Below are 20,507 nucleotides of genomic sequence, written 5' to 3' on the forward strand. Positions count from 1 at the left end.
AGCAAGACCTGGACAGCGTTCAAGCTTGGGCTGACAAGTGGCAAGTATTATTCATGCTACACAGTGCCATGCAATGACAACCTCCAACAAGAGAGAATCTAACCATCTGCACTGCAACAGCACACAAAGGCTCCTTCAACAGCACCTTCAAAGCCCACACCTCTACCAGGACAAGGGCTGCAGATGCTAGGGAACACCACCACCTGCAGGTTCCCTCCAAGCCCCAGGCACCATCCTGACTTGGAACAATACTGCTGTCCCTACACTGTTGCTGGGTCAAAGTGCTGGAATTCCCTTCCAAACAGCATTGAGGGTGTACCTTCACCACATGGACTGCGGCGGTTCAAGAAGACATCTCACCACCAACCTTGTCAAGGGCAATTAGGGACGGGTAACAAATGCTGGCCCAGTCAGCCCACATCCTGAGAAAAAATAAAAAACCTTGGCTAACAGATACCATTCTTGAATTCTTGAATTGTCATTTTTATTTGACAGTTTATTGTGCAAGTCAAAAAGTAAATATGCATCCTGTAAATAAGTTCAGCTTTTGAACTGTATGATATTTCCACCTTTCAAAATCAATAGGAAAAGATGGTGATAAATTGAAAAAAAATATATTCATCCTGTGTAAGTTACACCCACTCAGCATACAAGAGGGTGCAAGTTTCAGATCAGAAGATGCATGGGTCTATCCATCAAAACTATGCTTTGGCATGCACCTAAGAACTGGGATGAGAGAGTGCAAACCAAAACAAGGTGACCTGCTGGACAACCACATAAATAATATTGCTTTAATACAGAGATCAACAGACTCTGCACAACCTACAATAAAGACAACATCTTCTCAGACCACAAACCTATGAAATTTGTCCCTTTTTTATTCAACAATGTGGTTGGTTTTGCTCCTCATGTAACCTGGGGTTTGGGGGAGTTGGTCGGGGTGGGGGGGGGGGGGCGGTGTTGCACAGAGGAAGCTCATGGAATTTAAATTCAATTGATAAATCTGGAATATAAAGCTAGTCTCAGTGACGGTTACCAAGCAACTATTATCGATTGTTGTAAAAACCCATATGGCTCACTGCCATCCTTACCTGGTCTGGCCTCTATGTGACTCCAGACCCACAGCAATGTGGTTGACTCTTAACTGCCCTCTGAAATGGCTTAGCAAGCCACTCAGTTCCAGAGCAATTAGGAATTCGCAACAAATGCTGGCCTTGCCAGTGATGCTATGGCATCACGTAAAAGAATAAAGAAAAACCTGGACCAAGAAGATGCATATTAGTGTTATAGCACTTTGTACAGAACTGACTGCAGAATGCCAACATGTAATGAAGCAGTTAAATCTATTCAGGCGTACGAAGAAGCTTCATTGTTCCAGTAAAAGATTTTGTTACAACACTTCAATTTATAACAGTATTAAATAAGTTATCACTTCCAACAAGTTAGATTGCCTCAGCTATTTCCATGAAACAGCTGATGTTTCATCTGGGCAGTTGGGTATTTATTTATTAATTGAACAGGATAACAAATAAGAAACAGGGATCAGGAACTGCAATAAACTAGGCTAAGGCAAACCTTCTCAACAATGTCCAAAGCAATAGTCTGGCTCGGGCTTTCATTATTTATTGGCACAAGCAAAACATACAGGACAAACTAAGTAAATTTATGTTTGAGTGCAAAAACAATGGATAGTACATGAAAAAATCAAAGACAAGTTATAAAAATAAACTGACATTGCTACCCATTCATTTAGCCATTCTACTTGATCACATTGGTGGAATCACATCACAATGATAAATCAATGTCACAAAACACCTTACAGAATTTGTTTCTAACTGCAAAAATGCAAAAACTCATTAAAAGTATTTTTCCTTCTAAAAACTCATGGTAAATACTCAATGGATTAAGTCATTGCTGAACAGTAAACACAATAGCTAGCTGAAAGAGGAAAAATTGAGAGTTTGTTGCACCAGTAAACCTATGAAACTCTTGGCTAGAGCTTGTTCTATTGTAATACAGGAGTGCAATTGTGTTACTTCATTTCCAAAATAATTGCAGTTGTGTCCTTTATGACCCCTTTTCTTATTGGTAACCCAGCCTCATTAATAAATGATTAGCCAACTGTGGAGATGAAATGTTACCTGGATCAGGAAAGTAATCTGCTGTGCTTAAAATAACTTATTCATAAGCCTCAGTGGTAAACATACCACAAAACAGAGTTTGAACTTAACACTGAACAAAGGAATTTCAGTCACAAGCTATATCCAGAAGTGTCACCTTGTAGCCAAAATAGCTAACACTTCACCACCACCTCCAAAAGGCTCAACAAATTTATCCAGTTAATGGAACTCACTGCTTGAAATGGTTGCGTAGGTAGAAATGCTCAAAATTTTGAAAGTACTTGGATATGCACTTGAAGTGCCATAATCAACAAGGCTATAACTCTAAAAGCTGGAATGTGGGATTAGGTTGGATGGCTCCTTGTCAGCCAGCTTGGACATGGGGCATAGTAGCCTCCTTCCATGCTGTAAATTTCTATGATTCTAGTAGCTCAGTCCTGGATACAGATACAAGGAAGTCGCATTTGCTTAGTGAACTCATCTCAAACCAGGACTTCACCCACTACAACCAGCCTCAACGACGCTAGTTTGGGAAAGTGAAAAATTCACTCAGGTTCCTGCACCTGAGCACTTAACTAGATATCTGCAGTGGAAATGTGTATGTCTGGACATAAATTAAGCGCAAGATTGGGCATGGCTGTGATAGACTGTGGTCAACTAATGAACACTTGGGTGATCTTCTGGAAAGCAGCGTCTGGTCATAGAACTCTACTACAATGACTAGGCAATGCTTTCAGAAAAAGAAGCAGGAATGTAAGGGGGGTGCGGGGGAAAATCAGCAAGCAGCATACATTGAATATTTTTTCAATACTAGAGGATTTTAGCAGTTATTTTTAAAATTAATCAGATATAAATGTCACGTTAAACATCATTAGAATGGTTTTTATCATATGATAAAATATATGATAGATATAACTGAGATAACATTGTGCACTTCAAAGCATCATTCTCTTTGCGATGATTCAACTACATTCTCATTTTTGTCAAAGATAGACACCAATATGACACCAATTGATTAAAGTTCATTTTTAAATATAACTCATTACAAAGCAATTGAACCAACAACCTGATAGCAAAACAATGCAATCAGAGTGTAGCCAATAACATGGAAAAAAGATAAGAATTTTTCACAAAGAATTGGCAAGATACAAGGCTAGCAAAATCAAGGTAACAGCCGTTATTGGCTGGTGTCCTGTGTAATGACCATCATCAGGATCGGCTAGAAGTGAATTCTCGACTGTTCTCCTTTTTGAAATATAGCGCCTGGTCATCCTTTTGATAGCCTTAATCATCATAATGGGTATGCTATGATTAAAGTTTAGTTCATTGCACTTTTTTACATGATGTCTTGAACGTCATAAACGTTTGTGATGAATGGTACAAGTACAAGCTGATGTTTGAATTTGGAGGTATTTTAAGAGATAGTGATAGTGTTAGAGATGTTTATAAAATCTGAGAAAACGTGCGTGAAGTATGAAGTCATCTATTCTGGATCAGAGAAAGGCCAATTCAAATATTTTTTTAATAGAGAGGGACTAGGATCAGTACATATGTAAAGGAATGTTGGCGTTAGTGCGCACTAAATTATCTAAATCACTAAAAGTCAACAGGTACCAAAGCAATCAAAAAAGTGAACAGTGTGCTGGACTTTATCTTGGATGAGTGTGGGGAAGAGAAATAAGCTGTAAAAATGAGGCAGTGATACCTCTGCTGGTTATATTCCATCTAGAACATGTTCAGTTTTGAACACTAAACCTCAGGAAAAGTGCTTCGGCCTTGGGGAGATTAAAGTGCAAATTCACCAGAATGATACCATAGCTTGGAGGGTTAAAACATGAGGACAGGCTGCATAAACTTGGTTTGCATCCCCTGGCGTTTAGAAGGTTGAGGGCATAAAAACTAAAGTGCTTAAATTAACAAATGTATCCAACAGCATAGTTACAGAGTAGCTATTTCTTGTGGTGGAGGAATCCATAACAAGGGCCATAATTTTCAAATTAGAGCCAGGCTATTTAGGAGTGAAATTAGTGTGCACCTTTTCATACAAATGGCCATGAAAATCTGAAACTCTTTCCCCAAAGGCTGCAGATTCTGGACCAATTAAAATTCTCAAGATGGGAACCAATAGACTTTTGTTAGATAAATGTATGGGGGATATGGGACATTGGTAAGTAAACAGAATTGAGGTACAGAACAGTAGTGATCCAATTGGATGGCAAAAAAGGTTGAAGGGATATATGTTAGACTTCTGTCCCAATGCTCCAAATTATATTTCATGACAAAATTATTAAACTGAATGAATTTTAAGGCATTAATTTTTGTAAGAAGATCCATTGAAAAGCCCAAGTACTATCCTACCTGTACGCTATTGAGAAAGGGAGAGTCTTCTGGTCTTCCTAGGTAAGGATAGTTACAGATGGACCTGTTTTCCAGATAAACAATTTTGGCACACAACTGTCTACAAACACACAACCAGATCACATGACTTTCTGGCATCGATATTTGGTCCTATTACTTTTGGTGCATCAAATTAGATTGTATCCAAAACCTAAGTGCTGCTTTACAGAAACAAATGCGAAGTAAAGTGATACAGCAAGGTGATAAAGTTGAAAAAAAACATCTAGTTCACAAAAATCCTAGTCAAAATAACTATTTACTCACAATTTGCAATCAGCTATTTACAGAAGCCCCATTTACAGGATTCTGATGGGCCATAAGACAATTTCCCTTAAAGGCAGGGGCAACCCATTTTAATAGCCCAACAACACAGATAGAAACAAAGTTTAAGTATGGGCATCTCAAGGTCTACACACTGGACTCAGTTGTTGGATGCTAGGATAGGAAACAGTTCATGGTCAACAAGTGATTTAGTTAGTAATTAGAGGATAATTGGTTAAGCACATCACTGGGTGCATATAAATGGGAAACATGGTGTCCGACAGCACGTTGGAGGCATTGTGGGGGCTGGGGTGCATTGTTTCTCCCCAGAACCACATTTTGACTTACAGTAAGTTTCCTTTGGGGATTTTGCTTTTGGTTGCCCCTTTAAGGAATTATTCCACCCCACCCCTCAATTTGTTTATTTATTTGTTAATTTGTTTTTATTTTTGCACTCAAAAGAGTATAAAGGGGAAACAGGTGATGATCTGGAAGATAGAGTTTTATGAGTTGGAGTAAAGTTCTGTCTGAAAACAGTAAAGACTTGGTTTCTTTCTTTCTTACCAACTGGCCACTGGAGTTTTACAGTGGTAGCAGAAGATTGTTCCTGCTTTTAAGTAAAAGATTGGAAACTAAGCTTTCTTCAGACAAAAGGTTGTATTTAGAGTTAACTTTAAGAGAAGAGTGGTTTGAGTCACTTTGGAAAACAGCTGAATCAAAACAGTGTGTCAGGGTAGGATTATCCACCAATATTTTCTGAGCGTCAACTTTATGAGCAATGGAAGAATGAAGTAACCATGTGGTCACAGGTTACATCCTTGCCGAAAACAAACACGGGATGGCCTTGGCACTTTGGCTACTGTAGAAAAGCAAAATAAGGTGCAAAGTATTTTTGGAATTGGAGCCTGAGCATTTGGACATGGATAAAGGTTTGGAGACATTAAATTTTATGGATAAAATTTATCAAAAAGATGACAAGTGCTTATGAGGTACAGTCAGATTTTGGCAAATTTAGAAAGTTGGAAGATAGTTCCATAAAAGATTACATAATGGAATTCAGCAGACTATATATGAAAGATTCCCAAAATTTCTGTCTAGGAATCCCCAGTGCTGGCATTTAAGTTATTGTGCTAAAGTATCAAATATGGACAAATTGTTAGTTTTAACGCAAGTTAAATTTGCAGAAAGGCACGCACAGCTAGAACAGATGTCAGAGGCTCTAAAAAAAATTCCTCGGAAAACATTCCTTTCCAACAGCATTTATGGCATAAATGGGCCATTGGGTTGTGAGACAGAAAATGGAGAATACAATGTTGACGGTGTGGCAAGACTACCTAGATACAGGATGCAAGCAGCAGTACAAGAGGAGAATTGTAACTGGACAAAATGAGGAAAGAAACATCTTTGACAATTATGACAGGCAAAAAAAATGGGGGGGGTGGGGGAGATTTGCTAATGAAGGATTTCAGGTTACGTTCAAAAACATGAATATAATAGTTTTGAATACAGTGGCAGAAAGCCCTTTTAGCAATGGGGTGTGAGAAAGGAATCATGCGGTGATAGAGGAGGTGCTTTATAAAATTTTGGCAGATCAACCAAGCTGCAAATTAACCTGCCCTAGCATAGGTTGTCCATGCCAAGAACTCGCTGCAGATGGTTGGGGGCTGTAGTCCATATCAGTTGTTTTTTCTTCAGTTATGAGTGATCATCCCCCAGCTTGGGAGGGAACTATGATTAGCTCCACTTTTTCTGAGTATTTGAAGGCACTGCGCGTGGGCAGAAAAGCATTCCATAAAGCCAAAGTTTCAGAAAGAATTCAGCGAGCCTTAAGACACAATGTGTGGGCACTGGAAACTATATTTTCAATCGGGGACACATGGTGTACTATAAAAGAGAAAGACTTAAAGAGCGGAAAGGCCTGGAAAAGGTTATTGGTAAAGATGGTAAAAGTCATTTTGCAGCATGGGAACCAGGCTACTCAGGTACACTCTGAGGTTCGTTGGCACGGATTACAAACTGGCGGATTTGGAAAGGGTTATAGAAAGTGATGAGGAACCATGTAATTCTCATATCCATATGTTGCAAAATTGTGAGGACCAGATTGCTGCAATTGACAGGATATCTGAAGATGGACACAGTAATTCTGATGAACAAGATGAGGCAAATTGCCTGAAAGGACAACTGACTAAAGCTGACACTAGAGTTACATACTTGCCAGAAGGGGCAGTAAATGGTGGAGCAGGGAAGCCAACAGAAAATACAAAAACAGTTGTTTTGTTAGTACAGAACTTGGAGTATTACTGAAAAAAAAAAGAGACTTTTTTGTCGAAGCTTTTCATCTTGCATCCATCAGGGAAATTTGCAAGAAAATACCAATACAAGGAGAAACAACATATTTATACTGTATGAGTAGTGGACTCTGATTGGTAGACACGTTGGCATGGAGAATGTACCAGTTGATGGTGATTGACAGTTAACTGCCAAGCATTGTTTAAAATCTAAACCAAGCAGCTTGTTTCTGATTGGTCAAGACATTGCCCTGGGGAATGAACCAGCAATTGGCTGTCACTTAGTTTGTTTAATTGAAACTGATGCAATGTGTGTACGTTGTGTGTGCAAAGAACAGGGACCTGTGTATTAATATATGTAGCTTCCAGTACATGTAAATTTTCCACACTTCGAGCCTGACTGACAATCTTAAATTGGAAATTGGTTGTCAGTGTAATTCTTAGCAGACCGAGGATTATTTAGCAAATGTTGTCCAATTGCGGAATCACATCTAATGTTGGACACCGTGTTTTGAGTTTTGCAAGCACAGGCTGGTTGATTACAGGTCTGTACCTTTCCCATTGTGAAAAACAAGAAGGACATGCTGTTTGATACGATCTGCCAATCTTTGGGATGTAAAGTCTACATACCTAGCATCACACTGGCACTAAGATTCATATACCATGTTACTCAGACAATATAAATCTATTATACATTATATATCTTCTGATACAGTATAAATATGTTGTTTCCCCTGACATTGGTATTTGCTGATGAGTGCAAGACAAAAAAGTCTCTCTTTTCAGCAATACTAAAATACAAAAAACTGGTTAAATGTTCAAGATAAGAGGTAGGAGGTTAGACCAATGTATTGGGGACATGAAGTACAAAAATGGAAAGAAAGAAAATGCAGCAACAATTTGGGCAGTACGTCTGGGAGTGAACATGTCCTTAGAAAGAAATCACAAACAGTTGAAAGAAAATCTGTTAATAGGTTGGGGGAGATCAATAGTAACGGTCCAGAATGAAATAGGAGGCAGTATAAAGGACATAGGTCAACAAGGTCAAGGAATATGGCAAGACTAGGAATGCTACAAGGAGCAGAAGCCCATGCGATCAAGAAATCTTAGTGGCTACAAACAAATTAGAAGACAAGTTAATAAAAGATGCCAAACAGCAAGAATTACACAGCTGGAGAGAATCTGGGTTGTACAGAGGTGCTGGTTAGGGGGAGCCAGCCCCTATCACATACATGGTAATACTTGGGTAAGGTGCTCCCTGATGGGACTTATAATGCTAAAGACAGACTAGTGGCATGAAGTTTTGAAAAAAAGCTGTGTGACCAAGATATGAGTAAATTCACCTACAGCAGGAAAGGTAGGTTTGAAAATCTTCTTGGCTCTGTTAACAGCAAATTCTTTGGAATGCAAATCAATTGATATTAAAGCTGCTGTTCTGCAGAGTGTCCAGCTTCAAATGCAATCTTTTCTCCGCCCGCCAAAGGAAGTGCAAAATGCAGAAAGGACACTCTGGAAATTAAATAAGTGCGTATATGATTTCAAAGGCTTTCAGAATTTAGTGTTTCCCAGTGATGTCCATTTTACTAAAATTGCGCTGTCTCCAATTGAAAGCAGACCCTGCAATGTTTCATTGGCGCCATGGGGGTAAATTTTCTGGCATCTTCATGATGCATGTAGATGACTTTTTGTGGAGTGGAAGCAGCAAATTTAAAAAGATTGTCACCAATGGGTTGAGAACAGATTGGAGGTCAGGCTTCTGGGGCCTTTAAATACATCGAATTGGAAATCAGGCAGAGTGGATCAAATGTCACTTTGCATCAGCAACCCTATTTAGAGAATGTTAATCTCATCGGAGTTAGTCGTGATAGGGCCTCTCAAAAAGATACAGCAGCTTCCAAAACTGAAGTGGAGGAACTAAGACGTCTAATTGAGAAATTGAATTGGATAGGCATACAAACAAGGCCGGATGTCAGCTCAGATGTTTTGGAGTTGAGTGCTATAATGAATAATTCTAAGGTTGAAGGTGTTTATTCTGGCAAACAAAACATTGAAAAAAATCTAAAATGGAGCACAATGTCTTGAAATTCCCATCTTCGGCTGATGCTACGAATGTGAAATTAAATGTTTTCAGTGACGCTTCTTATGCAAACCTGTGATGGGTTATCAAGCACAGGAGGATATATAATATTTCTTATGGGGAAAGATGTAAGTGTTGCCCCTTTGGCATGGGAAGCTAAAAAAATAAGGAAAGTGGTAAGGAGTACTTTGGCAGCAGAATCTCTCGCACTTGTTGATGCAGCGGACGTGGCATTCTTTGCATCAAAGATATTGGAAGAAATCCTAAATAAAAAAAAATATTCAGGAACAATACCTATTGAATGTTACATAGACAATAGGTCACTTAAGGGTAATGTGCATTCTACAAAGTGTGTTAATGAAAGAAGATTAGGAATCAATATTGTGAGTTTAAAAACAAATGTTAGAAAACAAGAAAAGCTCCAAACTCAAATGTGTTGATACCAGCCATCAATTGTCTGATTGTTTTACAAAAAGAAATGCAAGCTCTAAAAAAAAATTATTGGAGATTCTCAACGAGGCACATCTGATGATATGAGAAGCTATAAAAAAATTTTTTAAAGGGCATTTTTATGCATGTCTCCTTTGTCTTTTTTTAAAAAAGGGGAACAGGAATGGTCGATAATACATAATTTTTTTTGATGATTGCACTATATAGAATGAAAAAATGAATATTCTTTGTTCCACTTAAGGATTTCTCTCATTTTTAAGAAAAAGTGGGGAATCTGTTAGGATAGGAAATAGTTAATAGTCACAAGTGATTAAGTTAGTAATTAGAGGTTAATTGGTTAAGTGCATCACTATAAATGGGAAACAGGTGATAATCTGGAGATGAAGCTTGATGTGAGTTGGAATAAAACTCTGTCTGGAAGTAGTAAAGACTTGGTTTCTTTCTCACCTATGAGCCATTGGAGTTTTACATTGGGCAGTGATGTGTCAATCATCTACAGTTTGCAATCACCAGCATATTTTTCCATGACTATGTTCATAGTAATGACTAGAAGTCTCATCAAGATTCACATCGCCGTCAATTTGTATCTCAACACTTGACTCTGAGTCAGAACTGATCTATACGGGTAAATTTTCTGCAGTCTTTTGGATAGGTTAGCCATGAAGTGTGAGGTCACTGTAACATCTACACACAGATATATTTGTATATTTTCACATAGATGAAAATATATAACTAAGGAGACTTTCTACAGCAACTCCAATGGATCACCCTATCAACAGAAACTACATGGAGCAGGTAGGGTGGATGCCACTTGGAGTGATTACAACTCTGGAGAGCTTACAAACACACGCCAGAAATATACTCCATTTTGTACACTTCTGTTGATTTGAAGCAGCGTCAGTAGTCCACAGATATCCACAATGGATACATTGTAGTCCTTGGCCTGGGAACCTACACAGCAAGATCATCAGGAATTCTGGCAAACTATTCCACTAAAAATAAGTTATACATTTGCGTGGTTTTTGGACCATATTTTTCCCTTCATAGAGAATGAAGACCTTTGTGACAGTTCTACAAATGTCAGCTTGCAACATGCAGCAATAGAAAGAGACCTTCACAAAACACTCAGAGTAGATGCCTACACCAGCAATCTTCAGAAGGCTGCAAATCCCTACTGAGAACTATTATAAACATTTGTGAGGAAGTACGAGAAATTACATGAAATAGTGCCCTATTGACAACTATTCCTTATATACATATGCTTGCCAAAACAAATGGCTGTATAGACTGATTAGACGTGCTTTACACTTGCTGAAATCGTCTTGCGTAATCTGAGAAAAGAAAATGGTGTTCGAAGTATTCAGAACTGGGTCAGATGTCTATAGCCCAGGAGCATGGTTAAAGCATCAGTCAGTAATGAGGCTTAAATTTGACAGAACCTGTTTTCCACTCAACTTCTTCTTGAAAAAGAATTTCTGTAAATATGAAATGTAGTCTTATAAAGCACAATGCAATCCTCTTGATAAATTCAAATTACTACCCCCTCTGACATCTTTTTATGTTCCTCCCCTGAAATTGCTAATGAATGCTGCAATAAAATTCCACAGACATGAGCTGCTTTCTGCCATCTCATCCAAGCAATTCATATGCATGCCTAGTCAGAGAGAGTCTGACAAATATTCAGCCATGGAGATATCATAGCCAAACCTAACTTTAACTTGGCATTCCAGGCAGAGACAGGAGAATTTATAATGGAGAATAGGGAAATGGCGGAGAAACTAAAAATTACTTTGTGTCTGTCTTCACACAGAGGAAGATACAGAAAATCTCCCAGAAATACTAGGAAACCAAGGGACTTGTGAAAATAAGAACTGAAAGAAATAGTACATGAAAAATTAAATGGATTGAAGGTTGGTAAATCTCCTGGACCAGAAAAGCTACATCCCTAAGTATTGAAGGAAGTGACTATCGAAATAGTGGCTATCTTTCAAAATTCTACAGTTTCTGGAAAGGTTCCTGCAGACTGGAAAGTAGCAGATGTAACTCCACTATTTAAGGAGGGAGAGAGAGAGAAAACAGAGAACTAGAAACCTGTTACTTTGACGTCAGTAGTAGGGAAAATATTAAAATCTATTATAAAGGATGTGATAATTGGACACTTAGAAAATAATGATACAATTGGGCAGAGTCAGCATGCAAATCAGTTGGAGTTTTTGGAGGGTGTGACTTGTAGCATAAACAAAGGAGAATCAGTGAATGTGATATATTTGGAATTTCAGAAGGCTTTTGATAAGGTCCCACACAGGAGGTTAGCAAACAAAATTAGAGTACATGGGATTGGGGGTAATATACTGCTATGGACAGACATAAAACAGAGTAGGAATAAACAGATCATTCTCAGGATGGCAGGCTGCTACTAATGGGATACTGCAAGGATCAGTATTTGGGCCACAGCTGTTCACAATCTATATAAATTATTTGAATTTGGGGGCCAAATATAATGTTGACAAATTTGATGATGACACAAAACTGGGTGGGAATGTGAGTGTGAGGAGGATGCAAGGAGGCTTCAAGGGGACCTGGACAAGCTAAATGAATAGGCAAGAACATGGCAGATGGAATATAATGTGAATAACTGTGAAGTTATCCACTTTGGTAGAAAAAACAAAGGCAGAGTATTTCTTAAATGGTGAGAGATTAGGAAGTGTTGATGTCCAAAAGGACCTGGATGTCACTGTTCACGAATCACTAATAAAAGCTAGCATGCAGGTGCAGCAAGCAATTAGGAAGGCAAGTGGTATACTGGCCTTTACTGCAAAAGGATTCAAGGACAGAAGGAAAGATGTCTTGCTGCAACTTATAGAGCCTTGGTGAGATTGCACCTGGAGTACTGAGCACAGTTTTAGTCTCTTTGAGGAAGGATGTACATGCCATACGGGGAGTGCAACAGAGGTTCACCAGACTAATCCTTGGGATGACAGGATTGTCTTATGAGGAGACACGGAGGAAACTGGGCCTGTATCCCCGAGAGGTTCGAAGAATGAGAGTTGATCTCACTGAAACTTACAAAATTCTTACAGGGCATGACAGGGTAGGATGTTTCCCCTGGCTGGTGAGTCTAGAACCAGTTGAGAGTCTCAGAATAAGGGGCAGGTCATTTCAGACAGAAGAGGGGGAATTTCAGACTGAGATGAGGAGGAATTTCTTCACTCAAAGGGTGGTGAATCTTTAGAATCTACTACCACAGAGGGTTGTGGATGTTCAATCATTGAGCATGCTCAAGACAGAAATCGACAGATTTCTGGATACTAATGACATCAAGGGATATGGGGACAGTAGGAAAAAATGGCAGAGGTAAATGATCAACGATGATCTGTTTTGAGTGCCGGAGCAGGCTCGACAGGCCTATCCGCCTGAGCAGTTAAAACAGCAGTTTTAAGTTAAGCTTACATGTTGCTCCAGGACAGGTTTGCTGGAGAGGGACCTACTACATGCTGGCACAGAAAATGTCAAATGCACAGGATAGTCTGAGCTCCAATTCTAATTAGTAGATGCTTCTTAGTCAAGAAATAAAACAAGATACATTACTCTTGTTTGCTAACCTGTGCTATGTAAGTCTTTGCATAATGTTCAAAGGAATAATACTATCCATGTAAAATAAACAAATACTAAGTGGGCATCAATTAAGAAATCATTCCTCTGAACATGAAGTAGCAGAAAGAAAGCCTTATATCCTTGTCTTTGGCAAGTGAAACCCAAATATAAGCTTTGGTGCGGAAAATACCATCAGACTTCAAAATTACACCATCTTTGCCAAATTAGAAAAAGTGAGTTATCCTAGAACAATACGTTGCTATTCTTCTGTGCCAAGACCAGGGCTGGTATCAGTAATTGCTTTGAGTGAAAGAAAAGATGAGAAAAATAATTTGCATACCAGACTTAATAGATTGAACGTGAGATAAATTTGAAATCAACAACTATTAAAACCATGGTTCTTCTATGTCTGTTCTTTGAAGTGCCGAACTGTCATTTGGAAGTTCTGGGCTTCTTCTGCTCAGTACAATTATCCAGTTGACCTACAAGTTAATTGGGTGCAGGACTAAGAGTTCTTGCATCAATTTGGACCATTAAATAAGCCTTCTCTTAAGTTTTCTTTTATTTTTTCTTAGGATGTGAGCACTGCTGACAAAACCAGCATCTATCGCCAATCCCTAATGACCCTTGAGAAGGTGGTAGTGAGCCAGCCACCTTCTTGAATGACTGCAGTCCATCTGTGTAGGGAGGGGGTTCCAGGATTTTGACCCAGTGACAGTGAAGGAACAGCAATATAGTGTCAAATTAGGACAGTGTGTGGCTTGGAGGGAAAGTTGCAAATTATGGTATCCCCATGTATCTGCCACCTTGTCCTTCTAGATGGTAGTGGTTGCACATTTGGAAGGTGCTACTAAGGAGCCTTGGCGAGTTTCTGCAGTGCTGTGTGTTACTGGTCTACATGTTCACAATTTTCCTGTGTACTTCATTTTTGAAACAGTTTCAAACTAAGCTTTGTTTAAAATTCAATATATATGCTTTTAGTTCATTATGATTGCCCTATCAACCATGCTGTGAAACACAACACACAAGAACAATTATTCATTCAAAATTTTGTGCATGAGCTGTTCATAATTTGAAAAAAGCACTTTGCACAGTAACACCTTATAGACACATAATGTTGAATGATTTGGAAGGGGAGTACCAGCTGCCAAAATAGCTGTGAAAAGGGATGAACTTCTTAAATATCCAGTGCTGCAGTGAAATTTCGTGCTGCCACTGATCACGACAAATTATAAGTAAAATGCACAGCTCTTCCAACGCATCCTGCAGTGTGATACAGAACTAGACAGACCAAGCAGCTTTGATTTTCCTGATCTATGATTTAGCGATGAGCTACTAAAGTTGGCATCTATTGATTTTTGGGACAGGGGAAAATTAGCCAGCTGTTTTCCCAATCAGTATCTAGTGATTTGTGCTACAAAATACCTATGTGGTATTAAGTGAGAAAAGAAAGAATTCAAAATGCTTTACTCTTCCTTCAGGTAACAAGTTGGGACCAAGCCCAGGACAGTAGTTAGCTGAACATTGCTTGGATTGAATATAAATATTGGCCTAAAATAAAAACAGGAAATGCTGGAAATACTCAGCAGGTCAGGCAGCATCTGTGGAAAAAGAAAAAAAGTTTTTTTTTCTCTTCGCAGAATCTGCCTGACTTGCTGAAAGCTGCCAAAACTTTGCTTTATTTCAGATTTCCAGCATCTGCAATATTTTGCTTTTGCATTAATAAATAATGGACTCTTCAATAAGCTTCCTTGTGGAGTTGATTCCAGAGAAGAGGAAATATAACAGGTGGGGAATTTAGATCAATACCAGTTCAATAATTTTCTAAAAATACAAATGAAAAGTAGAAGAAAACTTGTGCACAGTGGTTGCAGAATGCTATGCAGCTTATTATTCAACTCCAATTTTCTTCATGCTGCTTCTCAATACAGGTACAACTCGGCTGAGTGTATGCTTGTTTCAAATACAATTTGTCCTCCTTGCTCAGATTTCTCCCCATTATTGTCTATGCTATTTTAAGACAAAAAGACTAGCCATTCAGCAGGAACACTTCAGAAATGACCATTTTTATTACAACATTCCATCTACTGAGTTTCTAGATAAACAATGACACTCAACCAAAACAAAACAAAAAGTATGAGTGACAAGTAGTCCATGGTTTCCTTAACCTAGATTCAATGTCCTGTCTTCAATGTGGATCCAACTAGAGTCCAGTCTTAGCCTGTAAACCCCTACTGCCAACTCCAAAACCTCTGACTAGGAGTCAGTCTTGGTTTTAATCCTGATGTTTACCTTCCAATGCACAATCCTATGCCCATATCCTCAGTGCTGCCAATCAGTGGGTTGCCAGCTTAGAAGTAGAAAAAAGTACATGATTTCTATTGCATTGCACTGCTATCATAACATTTCCAGGGAAAATGTTAACAATACAACAGGTGCACCCAATCCACTTGGTCAGTTTATTTCAAAGAAAGCTAGTACACACTGGAATGCTCCTACATTGTTTCCAGAGCATATCAAAAAGTCCACATGAAACTTGTATGAGAGTCCAATTCCTGGTAATGGCAAACAAAATCTCCTCACTGGCATCTCATAAGACCATAAGATGCAGGAGCAGAAGGCGGCCATTCGGTCCATTGAGTCTGCTCCACAATGAGATCATGGTTGATCTGATAATCCTCAACTCCACTTTCCTGCTTTTTCCCCATAACAATCGATTCCCTTACTGATTAAAAATCTGTATTTCAGCCGAGTATACTTAATGATTCAGCCTCTACGGTAAAGAATTACACAGGTTGACCACCCTCAGAAGAAATTCCTCATCTCTGTTTTAAATGGGCACCCCCTTACTCTGAGATTATGCCCTCTGGTCCTAGACTCTCCCACAAGGGGAAACAACCTCTCAGCATCTACCCTGTCCAGCCCCCTAAGAATTTTATGTTTCAATAATGTCGCCTTTCATTCTTCTAAGTTCCAAGTACTACAGGCCCAATCTACTCAAGCTCGCCTCATAAGAAAATCCCTCCATACCTGAGATCAACCTAGTGAACTTTCTCTGGACTGCCTATACTGCCAGTATATCTTTCCTTAGCTAAGGGGACCAAAACTGTTCATAGTATTCTAGGTGTGGTCTAACTTGCATCTTGTATAGTTTTAGCAAGACTTTTTTTATACTCCATTCCATTTGAAATGAAGGCCAACTTGGCATTTGCCTTCCCTATTATCTGCTGAACTTGTATGCTAGCTTTTTCTGATTCTAGCCCACAGACTCCCAAATCTCTCTGTGCTGCAGCTTTCTGCTGTCTTTCGCCATTTAAATAATATTCAGCTCCTCTATTCTTCCTGCCAAAGTACATAACCTCACGTTTTCCCACATTACATCCCATCTTCCAAGTTTTTGCCCACTCACTTAACCTGTATATACCTCTGTGGACCCTGTCATTCTCACCACTTGCCTTCCCACCTATTTTTGTATCATCCACAAACTTGGCGATAGTACACTCATTTCCCTCAGCCAAGTCATTAGTATATATCAAAAATAATTGTGCCCCAGCACTAATCCCTGTGGCACTCCACTGGTTACAGATTGCCATCCTGAAAATGCCCCCTATCCCAACTCTATCTTCTGTTAGTTAGCCAATCCTCTGTCCATGCTAATACACTACCCCCGACACCAGGGCTCTTAACTTAAGTAGCCTTACATGTGGTACCTTATCTAACGCCGTTTGGAAATCAAAATATATTACATCTACTCGTTCCCCTCTGTCTATCCTGCTTGTTACCTCTTCAAAGAATTCTAATAAATTTGTCAGGCATAATTTCCCCTTCATGAAGCCATGCTGACTCTGCTTGATTATCTTATGCATTTCTAAATACTCCACTATTACATCCTTTAAAATATTCTCCCAATGATAGATGTTAAGCTGACTGGCCTATAGGTTAGCTGTTTTTTGTCTCACTCCTTTTTTGAATAAGGGTGTTACATTGGCAGATTTCCAATCCTCTGGGGCTTATCCAGAATTTAATGATTCTTGGAAGATTGCTACCAATGCATCCACTATCTCTATAGCTACTTCCTTTAACATCCTAGGATGCAATCCATCTGGTTCAGGGAGCTTATCAGCCTTTAGCCTCATTAGTTTCCCTAGTACTTTTTCTCCAGTGATAATTATTGTATTTATTTCCTCCCTCCTTTGCTGATTGATTGTTTAGTATTTTTCGAATGCTATTAGTGTCTTCTACCATGAAGACTGAAGCAAAGTATTTGTTCAACTCCTCCGCCATTTCCTGGTTCCCCATTATTATTTTCCCAGCCTCATTCACTAAAGGGCCTATGTTCACTTTGGCCTTTCTCTTTCTTTTTATACATTTAAAGGAGCTCTTACTGTCTGTTTTCACACTTTTTGCCAGTTCACCCTCAAAGTTTATTTTCTCCCTCATTTGTTTTGGTCATCCTTTGTTGGTTTTTAAAACTTTCCCAATCCTCTTGCTTACAGCTAATCTTTGCCATGTTGTATGTTTTCTCTTTCAATTTGATACTATCCTTAACTTTCTTGGTTAACTACGTTTGGTTTATCGCCTTCCTAAAATCCTTCTTCCTCATTGGGATAAATATTTGTTATGAGTCATGTACTATTTTCTAAACGTCTCCCATTGTTCATCAACTGTCTTTTCTGCTAAATTCTTTTCAGTCTACTCCAGCCAACTCTGCCCTCATTCCTTTGAAATTACCCTTATTTAAGTTTAACACAGTTGTTTCCGACCCATGTTTTTCATTCTCAAACTGCATGCTACATTCTACCATGTTATGGTCACTGTTTCCTTGGGGATCTTTTACTCAGATCATTTATTAAACCTACCTCATTACTAGATCCAAAATAGCCTGACCCCTGGATGGACCCACAACATATTGTTCTAGGAAACTGTTCCAAATACATTATGAATTGTTGCTCGGGTCTACCTCTGCCAATTTGATTTTCTCAATCTACATGAAGATTAAAGTAAACCATGATTAACGTACTGCCTTTTATACATGCCCTCATTATCTCCTGATTAATTCTCTGTCCTACAGTTTAGATATTGTTAGGTGGCCGATTGTCTCAATGTGTCATTTCTCTGTAAGAATCATTCTAGGGGGTTTGAATACACGAGCATGGCAGGAACTCATGCCTGCTTACCTGGATAAAATTCATTGCAGCCACTCGAAGATGTGTTGTTGCATCTCCAGTCTTGCTAAGGAGAATGGGTAACGTTCTCTCCACACAATGTGTGATTTCTACTTTGCCCAGCTGGTGCTTGGGAGCATACTGTGCAATCAGCATTTTCAGTAACTTCAGAGATGCTTGGAAAACCTGAGAAAAAGGTTCACACAAATAAAAATTACCTACACACCATTACAAACAGCTTTTCAAAGAAACATTTCTAACATTTGTTTATTCAAAATTGTCACAAAATATCATGAATTATTTTCAACTGTAAACCTAATGTGTTTTATCAAAGTTTAGTATAACTTCTTTGCTTTTATACCCAATGCCTCTATTTATAAAGTCAAAGATCCTGTATGTTTTTTAAACAGTTTTACCAACTTTTCTTGTGACTGCACGCAAGAACCCCCAGGTCTCTCTGTTTCTGCACCCCCTTTAAAATTGCACCATTTATATTGCCTCTCCTCATTCTTACTTTCAAAATGCATCACTTCACATTTCTCTGCATTGAATTTGTTTGCCATATGTCTGCTCATTTCACCAGTCAATACCCCCTTGAGTCTGTTATTAACCTCGTCAGTTTACTACATTTGCTGAGGCATTTTATTTTTATTTTAAAAAAGCCAAGAGCTGTAGAATGAGAACTGAAGCCCACTGAAGCAACTAGTAAACTGGGATCAGAAGGCAATTAATTGTACTTGCAGATACAGGGGAAAAAAAGTAAAGAATGTGATTTGAAGAGGAGGGCAGATGAGGTCCCTTCCCGTTCAAAGGTTCCCCCTTTGGAGCAAGAGCATTCTGCTCTGCGCAACCGACAATTTGAAGCTGTGCTTGTAAGTTGTTGTTTGGGTGCATACTCGGGAATCCAGGGGAACTGAATTTCAGGAGAATGAGACTGAAACCCTACATGGGGGGTGTTGTTGATGCTGTCTGAGTTTCTGACTTTTGGAGAGAATTCCAAGACGAGGTCATCAAAGGTGAAGATTGGAATCCCTCGTGACAGGGATTTAGTGAGGTTGGTTGACTCAGTGTTTACTGACGTCTGGGTAAGTTGTTGAGAAATCCTTGGACTCTGTTTGGTTGCATTTGAAATTTATTGCGTAGAGTGGTGTGTTCGACCACAGTTTGCCTGTTAATTCATATGTAACTCATATTAACCCTGAATGTTATCGTATAAGATAGATATTATTTTATTTTTCTGGCCTTGTATAGTAAAGTTTATTTTTGTTTGTTCAAAACCCGTGGAATCTTGTGGCTTTATTCTATTAGCAAGTGTCTTGAATTTCAATCTCTGTCCACTTCAAACAAAATGTTATTGGTCCCCAACTGGATCTTACCAACAACTTGGCAATCTGGCCATAGATCATAACAATATCTTGAGATAAGGTATTTACAGTATATTTTATTTATGGAATACAAACATCCTTCTGTATGGGTGTATATGTTACCTTAAGAAAACTTAAGAGGCTAATTAGCTTGCTCACCTTGACTCATTTGCTTTGATGCGGTAACTTCAAAAACATATATCAAAGTTTAACTGTTTACAGATACACATGTAACCACTTACCACTAGGATATTTGCATTCAGTCAACCAACATACATAAAAAACAATGAATGGATTTATGGTGTCACTTCCATAAATCAACGGATAATTTTGCATTCTAAAGTATTAACCCAGTGACTGCATTGAGACAAATCAATTTCCTTACTGTAATTCAAATATTTTCACTTTCTAGGATGCAGTCATAACTGGAAATAACCAAAATAATTTTTGATCACTCGCTTCCTGCTTGTGCAGTGGATGAAGCTTAATATTATATCTGTCTCGCAACAGGTTAAGACATTTGAGGCCAAAGTCATATTTTGTCAGTTATAAACTTATATATAAAAAACAGTAAAAAAGCCAGCATTTGCTTAAAGCCAGGAATTTGTACACAATTCACTGATCATCTAATTGGCCTCAGAAGAGGTACCCTGAATTCCCCTAGTATTTAAGCAGCGGCTTTAAATGCACAAGCCAAACAGCTTAACATTACAACAACGCTCCAAATTGGTTGTGAACAATATTATGAGAGATCATGATTATCATGGGATCTGAAAATGGGGTAAGGACAA

At 38.7% G+C, this 20,507-nt stretch overlaps 1 protein-coding gene across 5 annotated transcripts in view; it reads right to left on the reverse strand.

Moving 5' to 3' along the window:
* The window catches only part of cep104 (centrosomal protein 104), a 258,319-nt gene that overhangs the window by 174,420 nt on the left and 63,392 nt on the right, over positions 1 to 20,507 (reverse strand). For all 5 annotated transcript variants that reach the window (XR_005945259.1, XM_041205856.1, XM_041205857.1 and 2 more), the window contains one exon: positions 18,365 to 18,538. Coding sequence is in view for 4 of the 5 variants with exons in the window: in XM_041205856.1 (XP_041061790.1) it covers positions 18,365 to 18,538 (174 nt within the window). In the remaining variant the exon portion in view is untranslated. The remainder of the gene's footprint in view (positions 1 to 18,364; positions 18,539 to 20,507) is intronic.

The sequence above is a fragment of the Carcharodon carcharias genome, chromosome 15 (genome assembly GCF_017639515.1).
Source record: "Carcharodon carcharias isolate sCarCar2 chromosome 15, sCarCar2.pri, whole genome shotgun sequence".
Classification (NCBI taxonomy): domain Eukaryota; kingdom Metazoa; phylum Chordata; class Chondrichthyes; order Lamniformes; family Lamnidae; genus Carcharodon; species Carcharodon carcharias.